Source organism: Heptranchias perlo, chromosome 23 (genome assembly GCF_035084215.1).
Source record: "Heptranchias perlo isolate sHepPer1 chromosome 23, sHepPer1.hap1, whole genome shotgun sequence".
In the NCBI taxonomy this organism is placed as follows: domain Eukaryota; kingdom Metazoa; phylum Chordata; class Chondrichthyes; order Hexanchiformes; family Hexanchidae; genus Heptranchias; species Heptranchias perlo.
The window spans coordinates 21,001,131-21,017,511 of record NC_090347.1 but is presented as its reverse complement, the minus strand read 5'-3'; the positions used below and the strand labels follow the sequence as shown (position 1 = coordinate 21,017,511).

Sequence of the window (16,381 nt, the reverse complement as noted above, 5' to 3'; positions counted from 1 at the left end):
GTGTAAACATCCCCATCCTCAATGATGGCGGAGTCCAGCACATGAGTGCAGAAGACCAGGCTGAAGCGTTTGCAACCATCTTCAGCCAGAAGTGCCGAGTGGATGATCCATCTCGGCTTCCTCCCAATATCCCCACCATCACAGAAGCCAGTCTTCAGCCAATTCGATTCACTCCACGTGATATCAAGAAATGGCTGAGTGCACTGGATACAGCAAAGACTATGGGCCCCGACAACATCCCGGCTGTAGTGCTGAAGACGTGCTCCAGCACTAGCCACGCCTCTAGCCAAGCTGTTCCAGTATAGCTACAACACTGGCATCTACCCAACAATGTGGAAAATTGCCCAGGTATGTCCTGTCCACAAAAAGCAGGACAAATCCAATCCGGCCAATTACCGCCCCATCAGTCCACTCTTAATCATCAGCAAAGTGATGGAAGGTGTCGTCGACAGTGCTGTCAAGCGGCACTTACTCACCAATAACCTGCTCACCGATGCTCAGTTTTGGGTTCCGCCAGGACCTCATTACAGCCTTGGTCCAAACATGGACAGAAGAGCTGAATTCGAGAGGTGAGGTGAGAGTGACTGTTCTCGACATCAAGGTGGCATTTGACCGATTGTGGCACCAAGGAGCCCTAGTAAAATTGAAGTCAATGGGAATCAGGGGGAAAACTCTTCAGTGGCTGGAATCATACCTAGCACAAAGGAAGATGGTCGTGGTTGTTGGAGGCCAATCATCTCAGCCCCAGGACGTTGCTGCAGGAGTTCCTCAGGGCAGTGTCCTAGGCCCAACCATCTGCAGCTGCTTCATCAATGACCTTCCCTCCATCATAAGATCAGAATTGGGGATGTTCGCTGATGATTGCACAGTGTTCAGTTCCATTCGCAACCCCTCAAATAATGAAGCAGTCCGAGCCCGCATGCAGCAAGACCTGGACAACATCCAGGCTTGGGCTGATAAGTGGCAAGTAACATTCGCGTCAGACAAGTGCCAGGCAATGATCATCTCCAACGAGAGAGAGTCTAACCACCACCCCTTGACATTCAACGGCATTACCATCACCGAATCTCCAACCGTCAACATCCTGGGGGTCACCATTGACCAGAAACTTAACTGGACCAGCCATATAAATACTATGGCTACAAGAGCAGGTCAGAGGCTGGGTATTCTGCGGCAAGTGACTCACCTCCTGACTCCCCAAAGCCTTTCCACCATCTACAAGGCACAAGTCAGGAGTGTGATGGAATACTCTCCACTTGCCTGAATGAGGGCAGCTCCAACAACACTCAGAAAGCTCGACACCATCCAGGACAAAGCAGCCTGCTTGATTGGCACCCCATCCACCACCCTAAACATTCACTCCCTTCACCACCGGCGCACAGTGGCTGCATTGTGTACCATCCACAGGATGCACTGCAGCAACTCGCCAAGGCTTCTTCGACAGCACCTCCCAAACCCACGACCTCTACCACCTAGGAGGACAAGAGCAGCAGGCACATTGGGAGCAACACCACCTGCACGTTCCCCTCCAAGTCACACAACATCCCGACTTGGAAATATATCGCCGTTCCTTCATCGTCACTGGGTCAAAATCCTGGAACTCCCTTCCTAACAGCACTGTGGGAGAACCTTCACCACACGGACTGCAGCGGTTCAAGAAGGCGGCTCACCTCCACCTTCTCAAGAGCAATTAGGGATGGGCAATAAATGCCGGCCTCGCCAGCAACACCCACATCCCATGAACGAATAAAAAAAAATATTATAGCTCTGTTTAGAAATCCATAGTGTAGAAGTTTGTTGGTACCGTGTCCATTCTTCATTCTTCCTGGGACTGACGAGCTGACTCTGGGGCTGTGACTGGCATGCGCAGTTCGCCGGTAGTAAAGAAATGTGGCCGGAGGACCTATTTTGCGTGATCCTGCGACCAATTTCATTAGGCGTGTGCTGCACCGAGCTCGCGCCCCGATTCAAGCACAATTCAATTTCTAGGCCTATCTTTTGGAATCTCTTATTGGAGCAAAAGGACCATTTTCTGCTGTGCTACAGTGGGCTTCAGTGAGAAGCGGCACTTGCAGGGACTACAGGTCAGGAAATCACAGGCCCATTTTGAAATTAGTGGTTGGAAAATCATGAGCTGTGGGCTTGACATTTCCCAAACTGCAAGCACTGCTGCTCGATCAGAGCACCCAATCGTGAGATCAGCTCTACAGTTGCTATCCATTAAATCTGTAATAAAAGACCTGATTGCACATTTTCAAATACAAGACTTCCTGCTGAAGCATTTAAGTTCTGTCTTAATTGTGAGACATGGGAGTCGTTTGCTAGTGGCAGATTTTAAAATAAAATGTTAACCTGTTATTTTTGAAATTTGTGAAATCTATAGCAACATGCTGGGAGAAAAACCTAAGCAAAAGAGCAAATTTTAAAAATGAAATAAACTGAAATACAGCAATTATATACTTGAGCAAGATTGCCCAATCAGCAGTAACGTCAAAGGGCCATATAATTGAATGATGTGGAGATGCCGGTGATGGACTGGGGTGGACAAATGTAAGGAATCTTACAACACCAGGTTATAGTCCAACAAATTTATTTTAAAATCACAAGCTTTCGGAGATTATCTCCTTCGTCAGATGAAATCATCTGACGAAGGAGATAATCTCCGAAAGCTTGTGATTTTAAAATAAATTTGTTGGACTATAACCTGGTGTTGTAAGATTCCTTACATATAATTGAAGGCAGATTGTATTATAGTGAGAATGTTGACCAGGACTAAGTTGAAGCAAACCACAAGGAGCCTTTTCAGGCCTACTGTTGGCAGGAGTGGGCAGCAAGGCATGAAATTTACGCAGTCAAAAATCTCGGCATTGAAGGAGGCCATTTGGCTCATCATGCCTGTGCTAGCTCCCTGTCCCATATCCCTACTCTTTCTCTGTACCACTGAATAATAGACTATTATAGTGTAGAAACATGCCAATATGTCCATCAAGTCTGTGCTGTTATTCGCCACATGAGCCACCTAGTGTAATCCTACTCCTCTTCTCGATCCCCATACACTTTATCTAATTTCCTTTTAAAATAAATTATTGACTCTAACAATTATTTGTGGCAGAGAATTCCAAATTCCACCCAACCTCTGTGTAAAGATTTTTTCCAACTTCCCTTTAATTTTTTTTTCAAATGTTTATGTAATTCCCTCGTAGGTGTGATAATCGACTCAACTTCAAAAGCCTTTGTGATTAGGCTTTCCATATTTTAATAATGTTTATGTAAAGCAAAAAAAAATTCTAGCTGCTTCCTTTCTGCTTCTGGTACTAAACTTAAATTTATGTCTCCTTGTTACCGATTCATCAACCAGTGGAAGTAATCTTTCACTGTTTATTCTCCCAAACCCTTTTATAATTTTGAACACTTCTATTAGGCTCCCCCTTAACCTTCTCTGCTACAATGAATACAGTCTAATTTTTCAGGTCTCGTAACTGTATCCTCTCATCCTAATTAATCTGTATTGTACTTTCTCCATGCCTCCAATATCCTTTTTGTAATGGAGTGTCCAAAACTGCCCAAACAATGTCTTGTACAGATTCTTCATCACCTCCTTGCTTTTGTATTCAATGCCCCTATATATGAAACCCAGAATTCATTTAATCTTTGTTTTTTTCCACCTGCATTCTGCTTTAGCAATCTGTATATCTTGATCCCTAAATCGCTCTATTCTTTCACTCCATTGAAAATCTTAACATGTATGATATATTTCAATTCTTCGTTCTTTTTCCCCAAAATGTACAACTTCACATTTATCTCTGTTGAACTGCAGTTAACATATTCCTTTTGCCCCTCCAAACCTGTCTTTGTCCTCCTGCATTCTCTTATATTTGTCCTCACAATTTGGTATCATCAGCAAATTTTGATGTTCTTTCTATATCTATGTCAAAAGCATTCATGTATATGAAGATTGATTGATCCCTGGGTACGTGCTATGCATGATTATTAGGGCTCTGGAAAATCAATCCAGCAAGAGGGAGCAATTATTTGGGGCTGGCAAGTGGCCATCATGTGGAAGGAGATTAAAAATTAGAATAAAAAACACACATAATAGGAGCTGGGGAAAGGACAGGTGAAGCTGGGGTTAACCCCCTTTCCCTGTAACCAGATATTTAACCAGCTCTTTTTTGAAAGTGCTAATCCACTGCATTAATTTATTAAGCTGGAAACCTGTTCCAAAATCCATTATCTTTTCATCCCCACGTTTGCAGTTGATATTGCTGAAAAGTAGCATATAGATGGTGGGCACGAAGGGAACATGTGGGAACTAGAGGAGAAACAGTTAGAGGAAATGTAGTAACTGGATTGGAAAGATAGGTCTGGCACTATGAGAGTGCAGTGCTGGAACTGTAAAGGAAAAACTGTGGTGAAAATAAAGTGGAGAGTGATGGTGAAGAGACTAAAGAGGAACAGCAAATTGTAACAACTGCTGTAGCCACTCATCACCAGATCTGGCTAGACCACATGAAGCACTATCGAGTCCTGCTCTCCTCTGCCAAAACTGCTCATTATTACAGGATCATCCTGGAATGCAAAAATAACCCCTGGCTTCTCTTCACTACCATCTTCTTAAACCCCTCCCCCCTGCCTCCTCCACCCTCACCTCCAGCAAGTGTGAGGAGCTCACGGACTACTTTGTTTCTAAGATTGAGACCATCCGTTCAGCTGCCTCTGCCACTTCCCTCCCTTCCCCTAGCCCACCAAGCCTACTGTGCCCCCGCCCTAGCCCTGAACTTGCATCTTTCTCTAGTTTCTCTCGTATCTCTCCTCATGCCCTCCCCAAGCTCATCTTGACCATGAGACCCACCTTCTGCTCCCTTGACCCCATTCCCACCAAATTGCAGACCACTCAACTTCCCTTCCCAGCCCCCATGTTAGCTGATATTGTTAACGGTTCCCTCTCCTCAGGCACTATCCCCCTCCCGTTCAAATCTGCTGTCATCACTCCCACCTCAAAAAACCCATCCTTGACCCCTCTGTCCTTGCAAACTACCACCCCATTTCCAACCTCCCTCTCAAGTCCTTGGACATGTTGTCGCCTCCCAAATCCATGCCCATCTTTCCCACAACTCCACGTTTGAATCCCTCCAATCAGTTTTCCGCCCCTGCCACAGTACGGAAACGGCCCTTATCAAAGTCACAAATGACATCCTATGTGACTGTGACCGTGGTAAACCATCCCTCCTCATCCTTCTCGACCTGTCTGCAGCCTTTGACACGGTTGACCACATAATCCTCCTCCAATGCCTCTCCTCCATCGTCCAGCTGGGCAGAGCTGCGCTCACCTAATTCCATTCTTATCTATCCAGTCGTAACCAGAGAATCACCTGCAATGGTTTCGCTTCCCGCTCCCGCACAGTTACATCTGGAGTCCCCCAAGAATCTATCCTTGGCCCATTCCTATTTCTCAACTACGTGCTGCCCCTCAGCGACATCATCCGAAAACACGTCAAGTTCCACATGAACATTGACGACACCCAGCTCTGACTCACTATCACCTCCCTCGACCCCTCCACTGTCTCTGATTTGTAACACTGCTTGTCCGATGAGCAAAGATTTCCTCCAACTAAATATTGGGAAGACTGAAGCCATTGTTTTCGGTCCCCGCCACAAACTCCGTTCCCTAGCCACCGACTCCATACCTCTCCCTGGCCACAATCTGAGGCTGAAGCAGACATTCGCAACCTTGGTGTCCTATTTGACCCTGAGATGAGCTTTCAACCACATATCTGCTCCATCACTAAGACCGCCTACTTCCACCTCCATAACATCATGCGTCTCCGCCCCTGCCTCAACTCATTTGCTGCTAAAACCCTCATCCATGCCTTTGTACCTCTAGACTTGACTATTCCAATGCTCGCCTTGCCAGCCTCCCATCTTCCACCCTCCTTCAACTTGAGCCCATCCAAAAACCTGCAGCTCGTATCCTAACTCGCACCAAGTCCCGTGCACCCATCACCCCTGTGCTCGCTGACCTTCATTAGCCCCTGGTCTGGGAATGCCTCGATTTTAAAATTCTCATCCCTCCATGGCCTCACTCCTCCCTATCTCTGTAACCTCCTCCAGCCCTACAACCCTCCGAGATCTCTGCGCTCCTCCAATTCTTGCCTCTTGCGCATCCCCCATTTTAATCACTCCACCATTGGTGGCTGTGCCTTCAGCTGCCTAGGCTCTAAGCTCTGGAATTCCCTCCCTAAACCTCTTCGCTTCCCTACCTCTCTCTCCTCCTTTAAGATGCTCCTTAAAACCTACCTCTTTGACCCAGCTTTTGGTCACCTGTCCTAATATCTCCTTATGTGGCTCGGTGTCAAATTTTGTTTGATAATTGCTCCTGTGAAGTGCCTTGGGATGTTTTACTATGTTAAAGGCACTATATAAATGAAAGTTGTTGTTGTAACACAGGATATAATTGGTGACAGTAACCAGCAGCCTTGGTTCACTGCTGGTTGTGAGCCAGATTGTAAGGGACTTGGAACAATGAGTGGTGAGAGAGGTGAGTGTATTGTTGAGATGAGCCGGTGACAATGACACATTCAAACACTATTGAGAAAAAGGAAAAGCTAAAGAATAAAAGAAAAATACTTGCATTTATATAGCACCTTATCACATCTTAAGATATCCCAAATTTACAGATAGGGTGGTATTTTGTACAGTTAGACAGTTAAGGGTGGGCTTTTTACAAGATGGGGATGACAGGAATTTTGAAAGGGAAGGGAACATTGCCTGAAGAAAGGAAGATGTTGACAATGTTCTCGATATGAGGCCAAGAAGAGGAAGTTGGGCATCAGGAGCTGGGTTGGAAGGAGGTTGAGGGGACTTCATGAAGGAAATGAATCTGGTGAGAACTATGGGACAAGCTACAGACAGTGGAGGGAGTGAAGGATGCAGAGACAGGAGAACAGATGGTTCCAATTTTGAAAAGTAAATCTATGAACTCTTAACTCTGGAGGACCGGGTAAGGAAAGAAGGTACAGCAGAAAAGCTAGATCAAGACATTATGTTACAGGAAGCATTGATATTATACTGTGGAGTAGAATAATAGATGAGTTTGAGTAGAGATTCATATTTGCAACATTAGGTTTGGGATCTCCAAATCCAAACTGAATTCCTTCTGCATTCTGTAGTTCAACCTGACAAATTTGAACTTAGTTAGGAATTTGAGCTGTCATTGAGATGTTCAGTCACCTCCACCAAAGTACTTTAAAGATTATTGGAAGGATTGGAAGAATTTAATGTTATTGTTGTCAAAAGTTTTGTGAAATTACACATGAACATCATGAAATCTGTTTTGTGTTAACTTTAACATTACTTCATTTTTATTTTCAGCTAAATACGTAAAATGCGAACAGTGTGGAAACCCAAAGGTATGATGTGTTTGTTTATGTGCGAAGCAGGTTCATAGCCAGAATCTAACCAGATTAGCCATTAATCTTAAAATATGTCCATTCTTGTATGTCCATTCCATGTGATGTCAACAAAACCGCAAGTTGGGATTTCTTATATTCCTTCTAAAAGCTGTTGTGACCCATTACATGTATGGAAACGTTTTACTTGTTCCATCACTGAAAAAAAAGGTTACGGATGTGGAAAGAATTCTGACTTTCCTTGTTGGTTCCACATGCAACCTATGGAAAGAATACCTCAGAGACAGTCACAAAAATCATATTCGTGAACACATCTCTTGTTTTTCCCTAAAGTCAACAAATTAAATTTTAACTTGCTTTTCATAAGTTTTGTTTTAAATCTTTCAATGGATGTGCCATCTATCAGCGTGTTTTCCATCATATACCCTGCTGGTATTCACTGTAAAGGCTCATACATGAATAATGGACATTTGGGGAAGGTACAAAAAAGCAATTGGCCAACAGTTCCACAGGTGCCAGGAGTCAATGCCCTCAGGAGGGGACATGAGGAAAGGGACAAGAAGAGTATTTTTAAAAATGTATTTTTAAAAAAAACTTTACATAAACCAAATATTAATCAATCTGTGGTTAAATAGAAGATTGCAGAACTTATTTCTTTATATTGCACTTTAGATGTTTGAAAACCCATCAAGTAAAGCAAAGGCATATTCTAATTGACTCCTTCATTAGAGCAGTGATAGTGTATGGCTTTTTGATCACTTGTGGCCCTTGGAGGCTCTGCTAAGCTCTTAGGCCTGATGCTCTCTCTTTCCCTTGCTGAGTACAAACTCCTCCCTCTTCACACTGAGTGCCTCTACCCCAACTTCCAAATTCAAGTTCCACAAACTAATTTACACCCTTGTTCCACTATGCATTCTTGAAGCAAATTTGTTAAATGGCTGTTATAATCTAGATCTGAAAACTTAAGATGACAGGCTTTTTGATCAACCTATTTTGAAACCAGGCAAAAAAAAATCCAGTTTATTGAAAGTTGAAGAGAGCAGCTTAAAAATTTGCTTTATGAGCACAGTGCTAAAAGGGTTTAAATGAGCTCAAGTGATTCTCATCTCTGGAGGTTGCATCTACCTTGTATTTCTTTTAAACTGTTGGTTCTACTGAGTTTCATGTAGTTCAATATAAACTGCCTGATGGTGTTTGTATTATCATTGAGTCTGGGCACTGATTAACTCACTTCTTAAGAGGTAATTTTATGAGGCTGTGCTGTTGGCAAGACGCCTCACCGGCTGGTAGTGCAACTAGAAAATTCAGGTGAGCACTGCCATAATTTTCTGACCATTAATGGTCGAAGATCTTGGGCAGTGTGCACTCAAATTTCTGATTAATGTTGCCAGTGGGAGGATTTCTCTGCTAGCAGCACAGACTCTTAAAATTACCTCTCCTTAGTATCATCATCATTATTCATACTGTTACCTGCTGTGTCAAAACAGAAGATGATCAGAGAAAAATGAGCAATAATGAGCGCAAACAAAATGCTTATCTAAAATCTTAAAACTAAGCACATGCAGTTGCCTTATGGCAGGTTTGAAGAGGGCAGCTTGTGCGGCCTGTGCCATAGACACATAATGAAAAGCTCTCTCTTAACTATATCTGCAAGGCAGCTGCATGAATAATTTGCATGTTGTTGTCTTGATATGACCGCTTAAAATGCCAAGCATTTGACTTAATTTTAAGGCCAGTTTGAAGCACAGAAGCCCCAGAGTTCCCTACGTCTGTTATTGTACTGCTTTGATATAATTGATTTGTATGTGGAAGGTGAACATATGGGGAAGAATTTTAATTATCTACCTTTGGTTTGTTCTTCCATTCTGAAAATGGAGTTCATCCTCCACATACTAAACTTTTTCCCTTCAATATCTCTGTTCTCCTGTGACTTCCTCCAGCTGGATAATAACCTGTTCATTTTAATGTGAAGGGCAAACTAAATTCAAAGATATAGTAAGCCTGTACCAAAAGTGGATGATGTGATATTTAAAAATAATGAAGCAACATTATACCGGAACAGATACATTCAGTGGAAAGGAGAATCGGATGGGGTGTAAAATGGGTGGCTGACCTGCTGCCGCCTGTTACCCGCCTGGTGGGAACAGTTAAAGTCGACCCCAATATATTTCAGTGAAGGCTATCCTTTTTGGGGAAGAGAAGTAAGTGGGGTCCTCATGGAGTTGAAGCTGATACACCCAGTTAAGCAGGTCCACAGTCCAGTTCAATGCTGATGGTTAATCGAGGAATCTTACAACACCAGGTTATAGTCCAACAAATTTATTTTAAAATCACAAGCTTTCGGAGATTATCCCCTTCGTCAGGTGAATGAGTGAAAAGGTTCTCAAATCGCATATCTTATACGAGGCTGGGACAGCATCACACCAATCGAAAGGTGTCGTTGTTATTCAAACAGGCCAGTCACGGAGAACAGCACGTCCCAGTACACTGGATATACATTGTGTCAATTACACAGACAGACAGAAAGAAACCCAAATGGCAGAGAGAGAGAGGGAATATTAAAAACATAATTTTTTTCCTCCTTTTTGCTGGTGGGGTTACGTGTAGCGTGACATGAACCCAAGATCCCGGTTGAGGCCGTCCTCATGGGTGTGGAACTTGGCTATCAACTTCTGCTCGACGATTTTGCGTTGTCGTGTGTCTCGAAGGCCGCCTTGGAGAACGCTTACCCAGCCTAGTATAAGATATGCGATTTGAGAACCTTTTCACTCATTCACCTGACGAAGGGGATAATCTCCGAAAGCTTGTGATTTTAAAATAAATTTGTTGGACTATAACCTGGTGTTGTAAGATTCCTTACATTTGTCCACCCCAGTCCATCACCGGCATCTCCACATGATGGTTAATCAGTCATTGAAGGAACTGTCCCAGGGGATGGCATTCTTCCCACTATGCTCCAGATAACCCTGCATTCCAGTGCCATAACAGATAGGATGGTCTTAGCTGGAGACAAGCATAAGGAAGCTTACCAGTGATCTGTGCTGATAGCCTACATGGTTTTAGCCATTTAAACTCTAGCAGTACTCTTCCAGACATCTGGTGGCCTGTAAGCCTCTGATCTTGCCAAACTACACCTAAATTCACTGGGCTTAGGTAAGTGGATGCCTTTCTAAGCAAAAGTGTCAGTCTATCACAGGCAAATGGAAACCTTCCCATTGGAGACTTAAACTAGATGGAAGGTTTCAGCTGAAAAAGAAAAATTAGTTAGAATGGTGGAGGATAATTACATTTAGTACAAAATTGCATTGTAAAATGAGTCATCTTTCTTAAACTTTTTAAAAAAAAATTTGGATACATTTTATTCTCATCCAATTGAGTGACATTAGCACTAGAAAATGGAACACTCTCATTTTGGACACCTTGAGTTAACATTAGGCATTCTCATGGTTAAATGCACATTATAGCTCCCCTTGCTCAGCCCAAACTCAGAAGAGTATCCTGTCTGATGTTTTCATGAGTGGGATTTCCAATTACTGCATTTTTGTGCTGTGGGCCCATGGCTACCAGGAATTGGGGTGAGCCTGGAAAACTCATTTCACATAATTCACTCAGCTAGTTGACAGACAGCAGAATTTCATTCTATAAGTCTCTGCTGGAATTAGGCATAGTCCCGGAGGTGAAAGAATAATATGCTTAATATAATTGTGGCATCTATTCCCAGTCTTTCTCATCCTGGGGTCAATATGTGGTCAAGACTCTCTCTACCTCTCTGTCTGTCTGACCTCTGGTGCTTAAGAATTGAGGAATGTTCATTGGTGATAAATATTGTGGTAGTGATCATTTAGCTGGTGCCAACATTTGTTTTACATTGCTGCCCAGTAATTTATGATCCAGTTTAAATTAATGCAATGTTTAAATCTGTATAAGAACGTAAGAACATAAGAAATAGGAGCAGGAGTAGGCCAATTGGCCCCTCGAGCCTGCTCCGCCATTCAATAAGATCATGGCTGATCTGATCCTAACCTCAAATCTAAATTCATGTCCAATTTCCTGCCCGCTCCCCTTAACCCCTAATTCCCTTTACTTCTAGGAAACTGTCTATTTCTGTTTTAAATTTATTTAATGATGTAGCTTCCACAGCTTCCTGGGGCAGCAAATTCCACAGACCTACTACCCTCTGAGTGAAGAAGTTTCTCCTCATCTCAGTTTTGAAACAGCAGCCCCTTATTCTAAGATTATGCCCCCTAGTTCTAGTTTCACCCATCCTTGGGAACATCCTTACTGCATCCACCCGATCAAGCCCCTTCACAATCTTATATGTTTCAATAAGATCGCCTCTCATTCTTCTGAACTCCAATGAGTAGAGTCCCAATCTACTCAACCTCTCCTCATATGTCCGCCCCCTCATCCCCGGGATTAACCGAGTGAACCTTCTTTGTACTGCCTCGAGAGCAAGTATGTCTTTTCTTAAGTATGGACACCAAAATTGTATGCAGTATTCCAGGTGCGGTCTCACCAATACCTTATATAACTGCAGCAATACCTCCCTGTTTTTATATTCTATCCCCCTAGCAATAAAAGCCAACATTCCATTGGTCTTCTTGATCACCTGCTGCACCTGTATACTAACTTTTTGATTTTCTTGCACTAGGGCCCCCAGATCCCTTTGTACTGCAGTACTTTCCAGTTTCTCGCCATTAAGATAATAACTTGCTCTCTGATTTTTCCTGCCAAAGTGCATAACCTCACATTTTCCAATATTGTATTGCATTGGCCAAATCTCTGCCCACTCACCCAGCCTGTCTATATCCCCCTGTAGGTTTTTTATGTCCTCCTCACTCTCCACTTTCCCTCCCATCTTTGTATCATCTGCAAACTTTGATATGTTACACTCGGTCCCCTCCTCCAAATCGTTAATGTAGATTGTAAAGAGTTGGGGACCCAGCACCGACCCCTGCGGAACACCACTGGCTACTGGTTGCCAGTCCGAGAATGAACCATTTATCCCAACTCTCTGCTTCCTGTTAGATAACCAATCCTCCACCCATGCCAGAATATTACCCCCAATCCAGTGATTCTTTATCTTGAGCAATAATCTTTTATGTGGCACCTTGTCGAATGCCTGGCCACACCTTCTTTTCTGAATTCAAAATACATGAAAACAACCTGTTTTCACCTGAAATTTACAGTAAAGAACTTATAAGACAAAAAGTGGAAGATTGAACTGACCTTAGTTGGTTGCTTGGACTTAGTGATTGGTAGGACCAAATGGATGAATAGTAGCAGTCAGTGTTGTGAGTAATTCACTTTCTTTAAAAAGAAAAGACTGTCATAAAGGATGTAGAAGGAAAGAACTTTTAGGTAATACCTATATATGAGAGGAAGAGAATTTTACTACACACAAATGGAGAGATGACTAAATATTCAGAAACAGTGGAAATATCCGATGTTCAGCTGTCCACATTTAAAAACACCTACAACAGTATCATTATTGATACCTGTGTTTTTACTGGTACTGAGAAGAATAGAAAAAGAGAATATTTTTTAAATGGTGAGAAACTATTAAATGTTGATGTTCAGAGAGATTTGAGTGTCCTCATACAAGAAACACAAAAAGTTAGCAGGCAGGTACAGCAAGCAATAAGGAAGGCAAATGGCATGTTGGCCTTTATTGCAAGGGGGTTAGAGTACAAGAGCAAGGAAGTCTTGCTGCAATATCCCAGGTGAGACTTCACCTGGAGTACTGTGTACAATTTTGGTCTCCTTACTTAAGGAAGGATACAGTTGCCTTAGAGGCAGTGCAACGAAGGTTCACTAGATTGATTCCTGGGATGAGAGGGTTGTCCTATGAGGAAAGATTGAGTAGAATGGGCCTATACTCTCTGGAGTTTAGAAGAATGAGAGATGATCTCATTGATGCATACAAGATTCTGAGGGGGCTTGACAGAGTAGATGCTGAGAGGTTGTTTCCCATGGCTGGAGAGTCTAGAACTAGGGGGCATAGTCTCAGGATAAGGAGTCAGCCATTTAAGACTGGGATGAGGAGGAATTTCTTCAGAGAGGGTTGTGAATCTTTGGAATTCTCTATCCCAGAGGGCCGTGGATGCTGAGTCGTTGAATATGTTCAAGGCTAAGATAGATAGATTTTTGGACTCTAGGGGAATCAAGGGATATGGGGATCAAACAGGAAAGTAGAGTTGAAATCGAAGATTAGCCATGATCTTATTGAATGGCGGAACAGGGCTCGAGGGCCCATATGGCCTACTCCTTCTCCTATTTTTCATGTTCTTGTGTGCCCCATAGGTATTACATTGAGATATGATGAAACATAAAATGTAGTAATACATTATTTTTCCCTCACAAAATTCATTGTATTTTTACTGTAATGTGCAGTTTTAGACTTGCAGTTCCTTTTTCTCTTATGGCTCAGTATAAAAGCCACCAGTGCACAAAGTTTGAAAATTGGGATTTAGCTGTGATGTCTTCTACAATCGGGAGAGCCTGCTAGCAGTAATACAGAAATATTGACATATGACACTACAAGTATCTTTAGGTGGAGTATACTCTATAATCTATTTTACAAGAATGTTTTACCTGAGGCAGCAATTATTTTAACACATAATAAACATACAAACTGAGTTTCGGAACAAATCTGAATTCAGACTATTTTTGAGAACAGTTTTGGACAGTACTGAAGTGTTTCTGTTTTTGAAATTACACAATGATTTTTGAGTTTAAAAAAAATACCATATAGAAGTAAAATCCATGATGTGGACTGAATTACAATTTGTTGTAAATTTGGGTCGAAGAGGAATAATTTCTGGAGCAATAACATTTTGCTAAAATGAAGCAATAACTTCGAATTGGAAAGCTATTGTATTCCTGGTCCTTTTTTTTTCCTCTCCCCATTGTCCAACATCAGAAAAGTTCATAATCTCCATATAGAGAACTTTCTAACTTGTTTGTTTATAGTTTTAAAACTTTCTCCTGCAATCTTGGTGCTCAGAGAGGGATTTCCTTTGAAGTTTAATTGAGTTTCTTAAGTTTTACTTGTAGTTTAGTTTGTAAGATTCTCACACTATTTTTCATTGATGCCATCTTAAGTCTATTCCAAACGGACTAATTGTGGTCGTGTCCAACCTGACCACTGGCTGATGATGGTTCCTAGTTTTAAAATTCTTATTGAATCCCACACATTATTTTGCCTCTCCAAATGAAACGTATCAGAACTGGTTAGGTGCTCTGAAGCAGAAGTATATGTTAAAAGAAAGCTACTCTCAACAGTCAAACTTTTGCATATCCAGGTTCTTTAATATTGGAGGATTAACACTATTTTGTTTTGGCACAAACAAGAACATAGGATTTAGAAGCAAAGATCTTTCTGTTATCAACCAGTTATTGACAGCCACCATAAACAACAAATTTAGCAAAATAATGACATCAGCAATCCCTAGAACTGAGATGAGAAATACATGCTGTGGTGGGTTCAAGTTTTAAGTCCATTCTTAATTTTCATCTAAAGTAAGCAAGGGAGATCAGAGCCAAAGGGAAGAGATGAATAATTGCAATACTGTATGTTTCCAGAATGTATTGAGTTAAACTGGTAACAAGGACAGAATCTCTAGAGAATACAATATTGTTCTTTTGTTTTCCCTATACTGTGTAGTCTTATCTGACCATATTGCTACTGAAAAGTGGAAGAATATTCCATTCCCACACACTAACATTTCACCTCAAAACAACATTGTCAAAAAAAAACATTTTATTGTACTGATCAAAAATCAACTTCTGTATTCATATCTATGATTACATTTATATAAATACTTCTTGAGATTCTCTTCTGTACCAGCAGCACATCTGTAGATGTAAGAGTTCAGTGCCATCAAACAAGTCATAAAACCGTGCAAGGCTTATTGTGAACGCCACCCCTATTGTGGACTTTGAAGATGATCATCCTTCACCTTTTAGTTATTATAGTTTAAACTGTTCTGGCTCAATAGTCCCCACCCGGAGTCCTGATTGTAACCCTGAATATGTTTGGAGGGAGAAGCGACTGAGAACATAGAAGAAAAAAGAACCATTGGAATCAGTCTCAATTTTTTCTAATCCATACAACTCGCTTTGATGAGTGGTCATAGTGCTAAATGTGGTAAAAGTTGAATGCCTTTCAGAAAGGAGTGATCTATACATAGCCTCTTAGAGAAATCCCTTAGGCAGGGATTTGCAAGATTCTTTCCTACTAATCCCTTAGACTCCATATCTCCTGCACTCAGATATACAAGTTACATTTAGTTGTCACAGATCAAAGTTTACATTTCTAGCCATGTGACTTGGGATTATACATATTTCAAAATTACATTTTATCACCCTGACCTTATAGTGCCATACACCCACATAAATTCCAAATTTGGCAGGTAGAGGAAAGAGCTTAACAGTAAGCCTGTCATGCAAAAATGTATTTAGAGTTTTGTAATAGTTATAGTGCTGTTGAATTACCTAGCAGGAAACCAAAACTCAGTGCTAGCAAATTATTTTACTGTTTGCAGAGTTTTGAGTTTAATAAATGCAGAAACAGAGATATTGATTAGTAGCAAAGTAATACAGTCCATAGCATTCATTTCTTACCTAAATGGTTGTAAATTATAACAAATAATGTGCATGTGTTGTAGTTGCCATATGTATGATTTTTGAATCTTGGAGTTTATATTTTTCCCATCTATCTGATGTATTCTATAGGGGACAAAATGCATCTTCAACCTGTGTCGTGGATGCTGTAAGAAAAAAGCTTTCAAAGAACTGGCTGACTGTGCAGGTTAGTAAATGCCGAGGACTATGTATAAAATTGAATTCTGTTGTATGGATTAAAAACAGAAATTGCTGGAAACACTCATCAGATCAGGCAGCATCTGTGGAGAGAGGAAAGTAGAGTTAATGTTTCAGGTTGAGCAGGAGAACCTCAATGGAAGTTCACC

General features: G+C 41.7%; 1 protein-coding gene across 2 annotated transcripts in view; it reads left to right on the top strand.

Moving 5' to 3' along the window:
* The window catches only part of dus1l (dihydrouridine synthase 1-like (S. cerevisiae)), a 75,857-nt gene that overhangs the window by 56,500 nt on the left and 2,976 nt on the right, over nt 1-16,381 (top strand). For both annotated transcript variants that reach the window (XM_068004161.1, XM_068004160.1), the window contains 2 exons: nt 7,372-7,409; nt 16,146-16,221. In XM_068004161.1, coding sequence (XP_067860262.1) covers nt 7,372-7,409; nt 16,146-16,221 — 114 coding nt within the window. The remainder of the gene's footprint in view (nt 1-7,371; nt 7,410-16,145; nt 16,222-16,381) is intronic.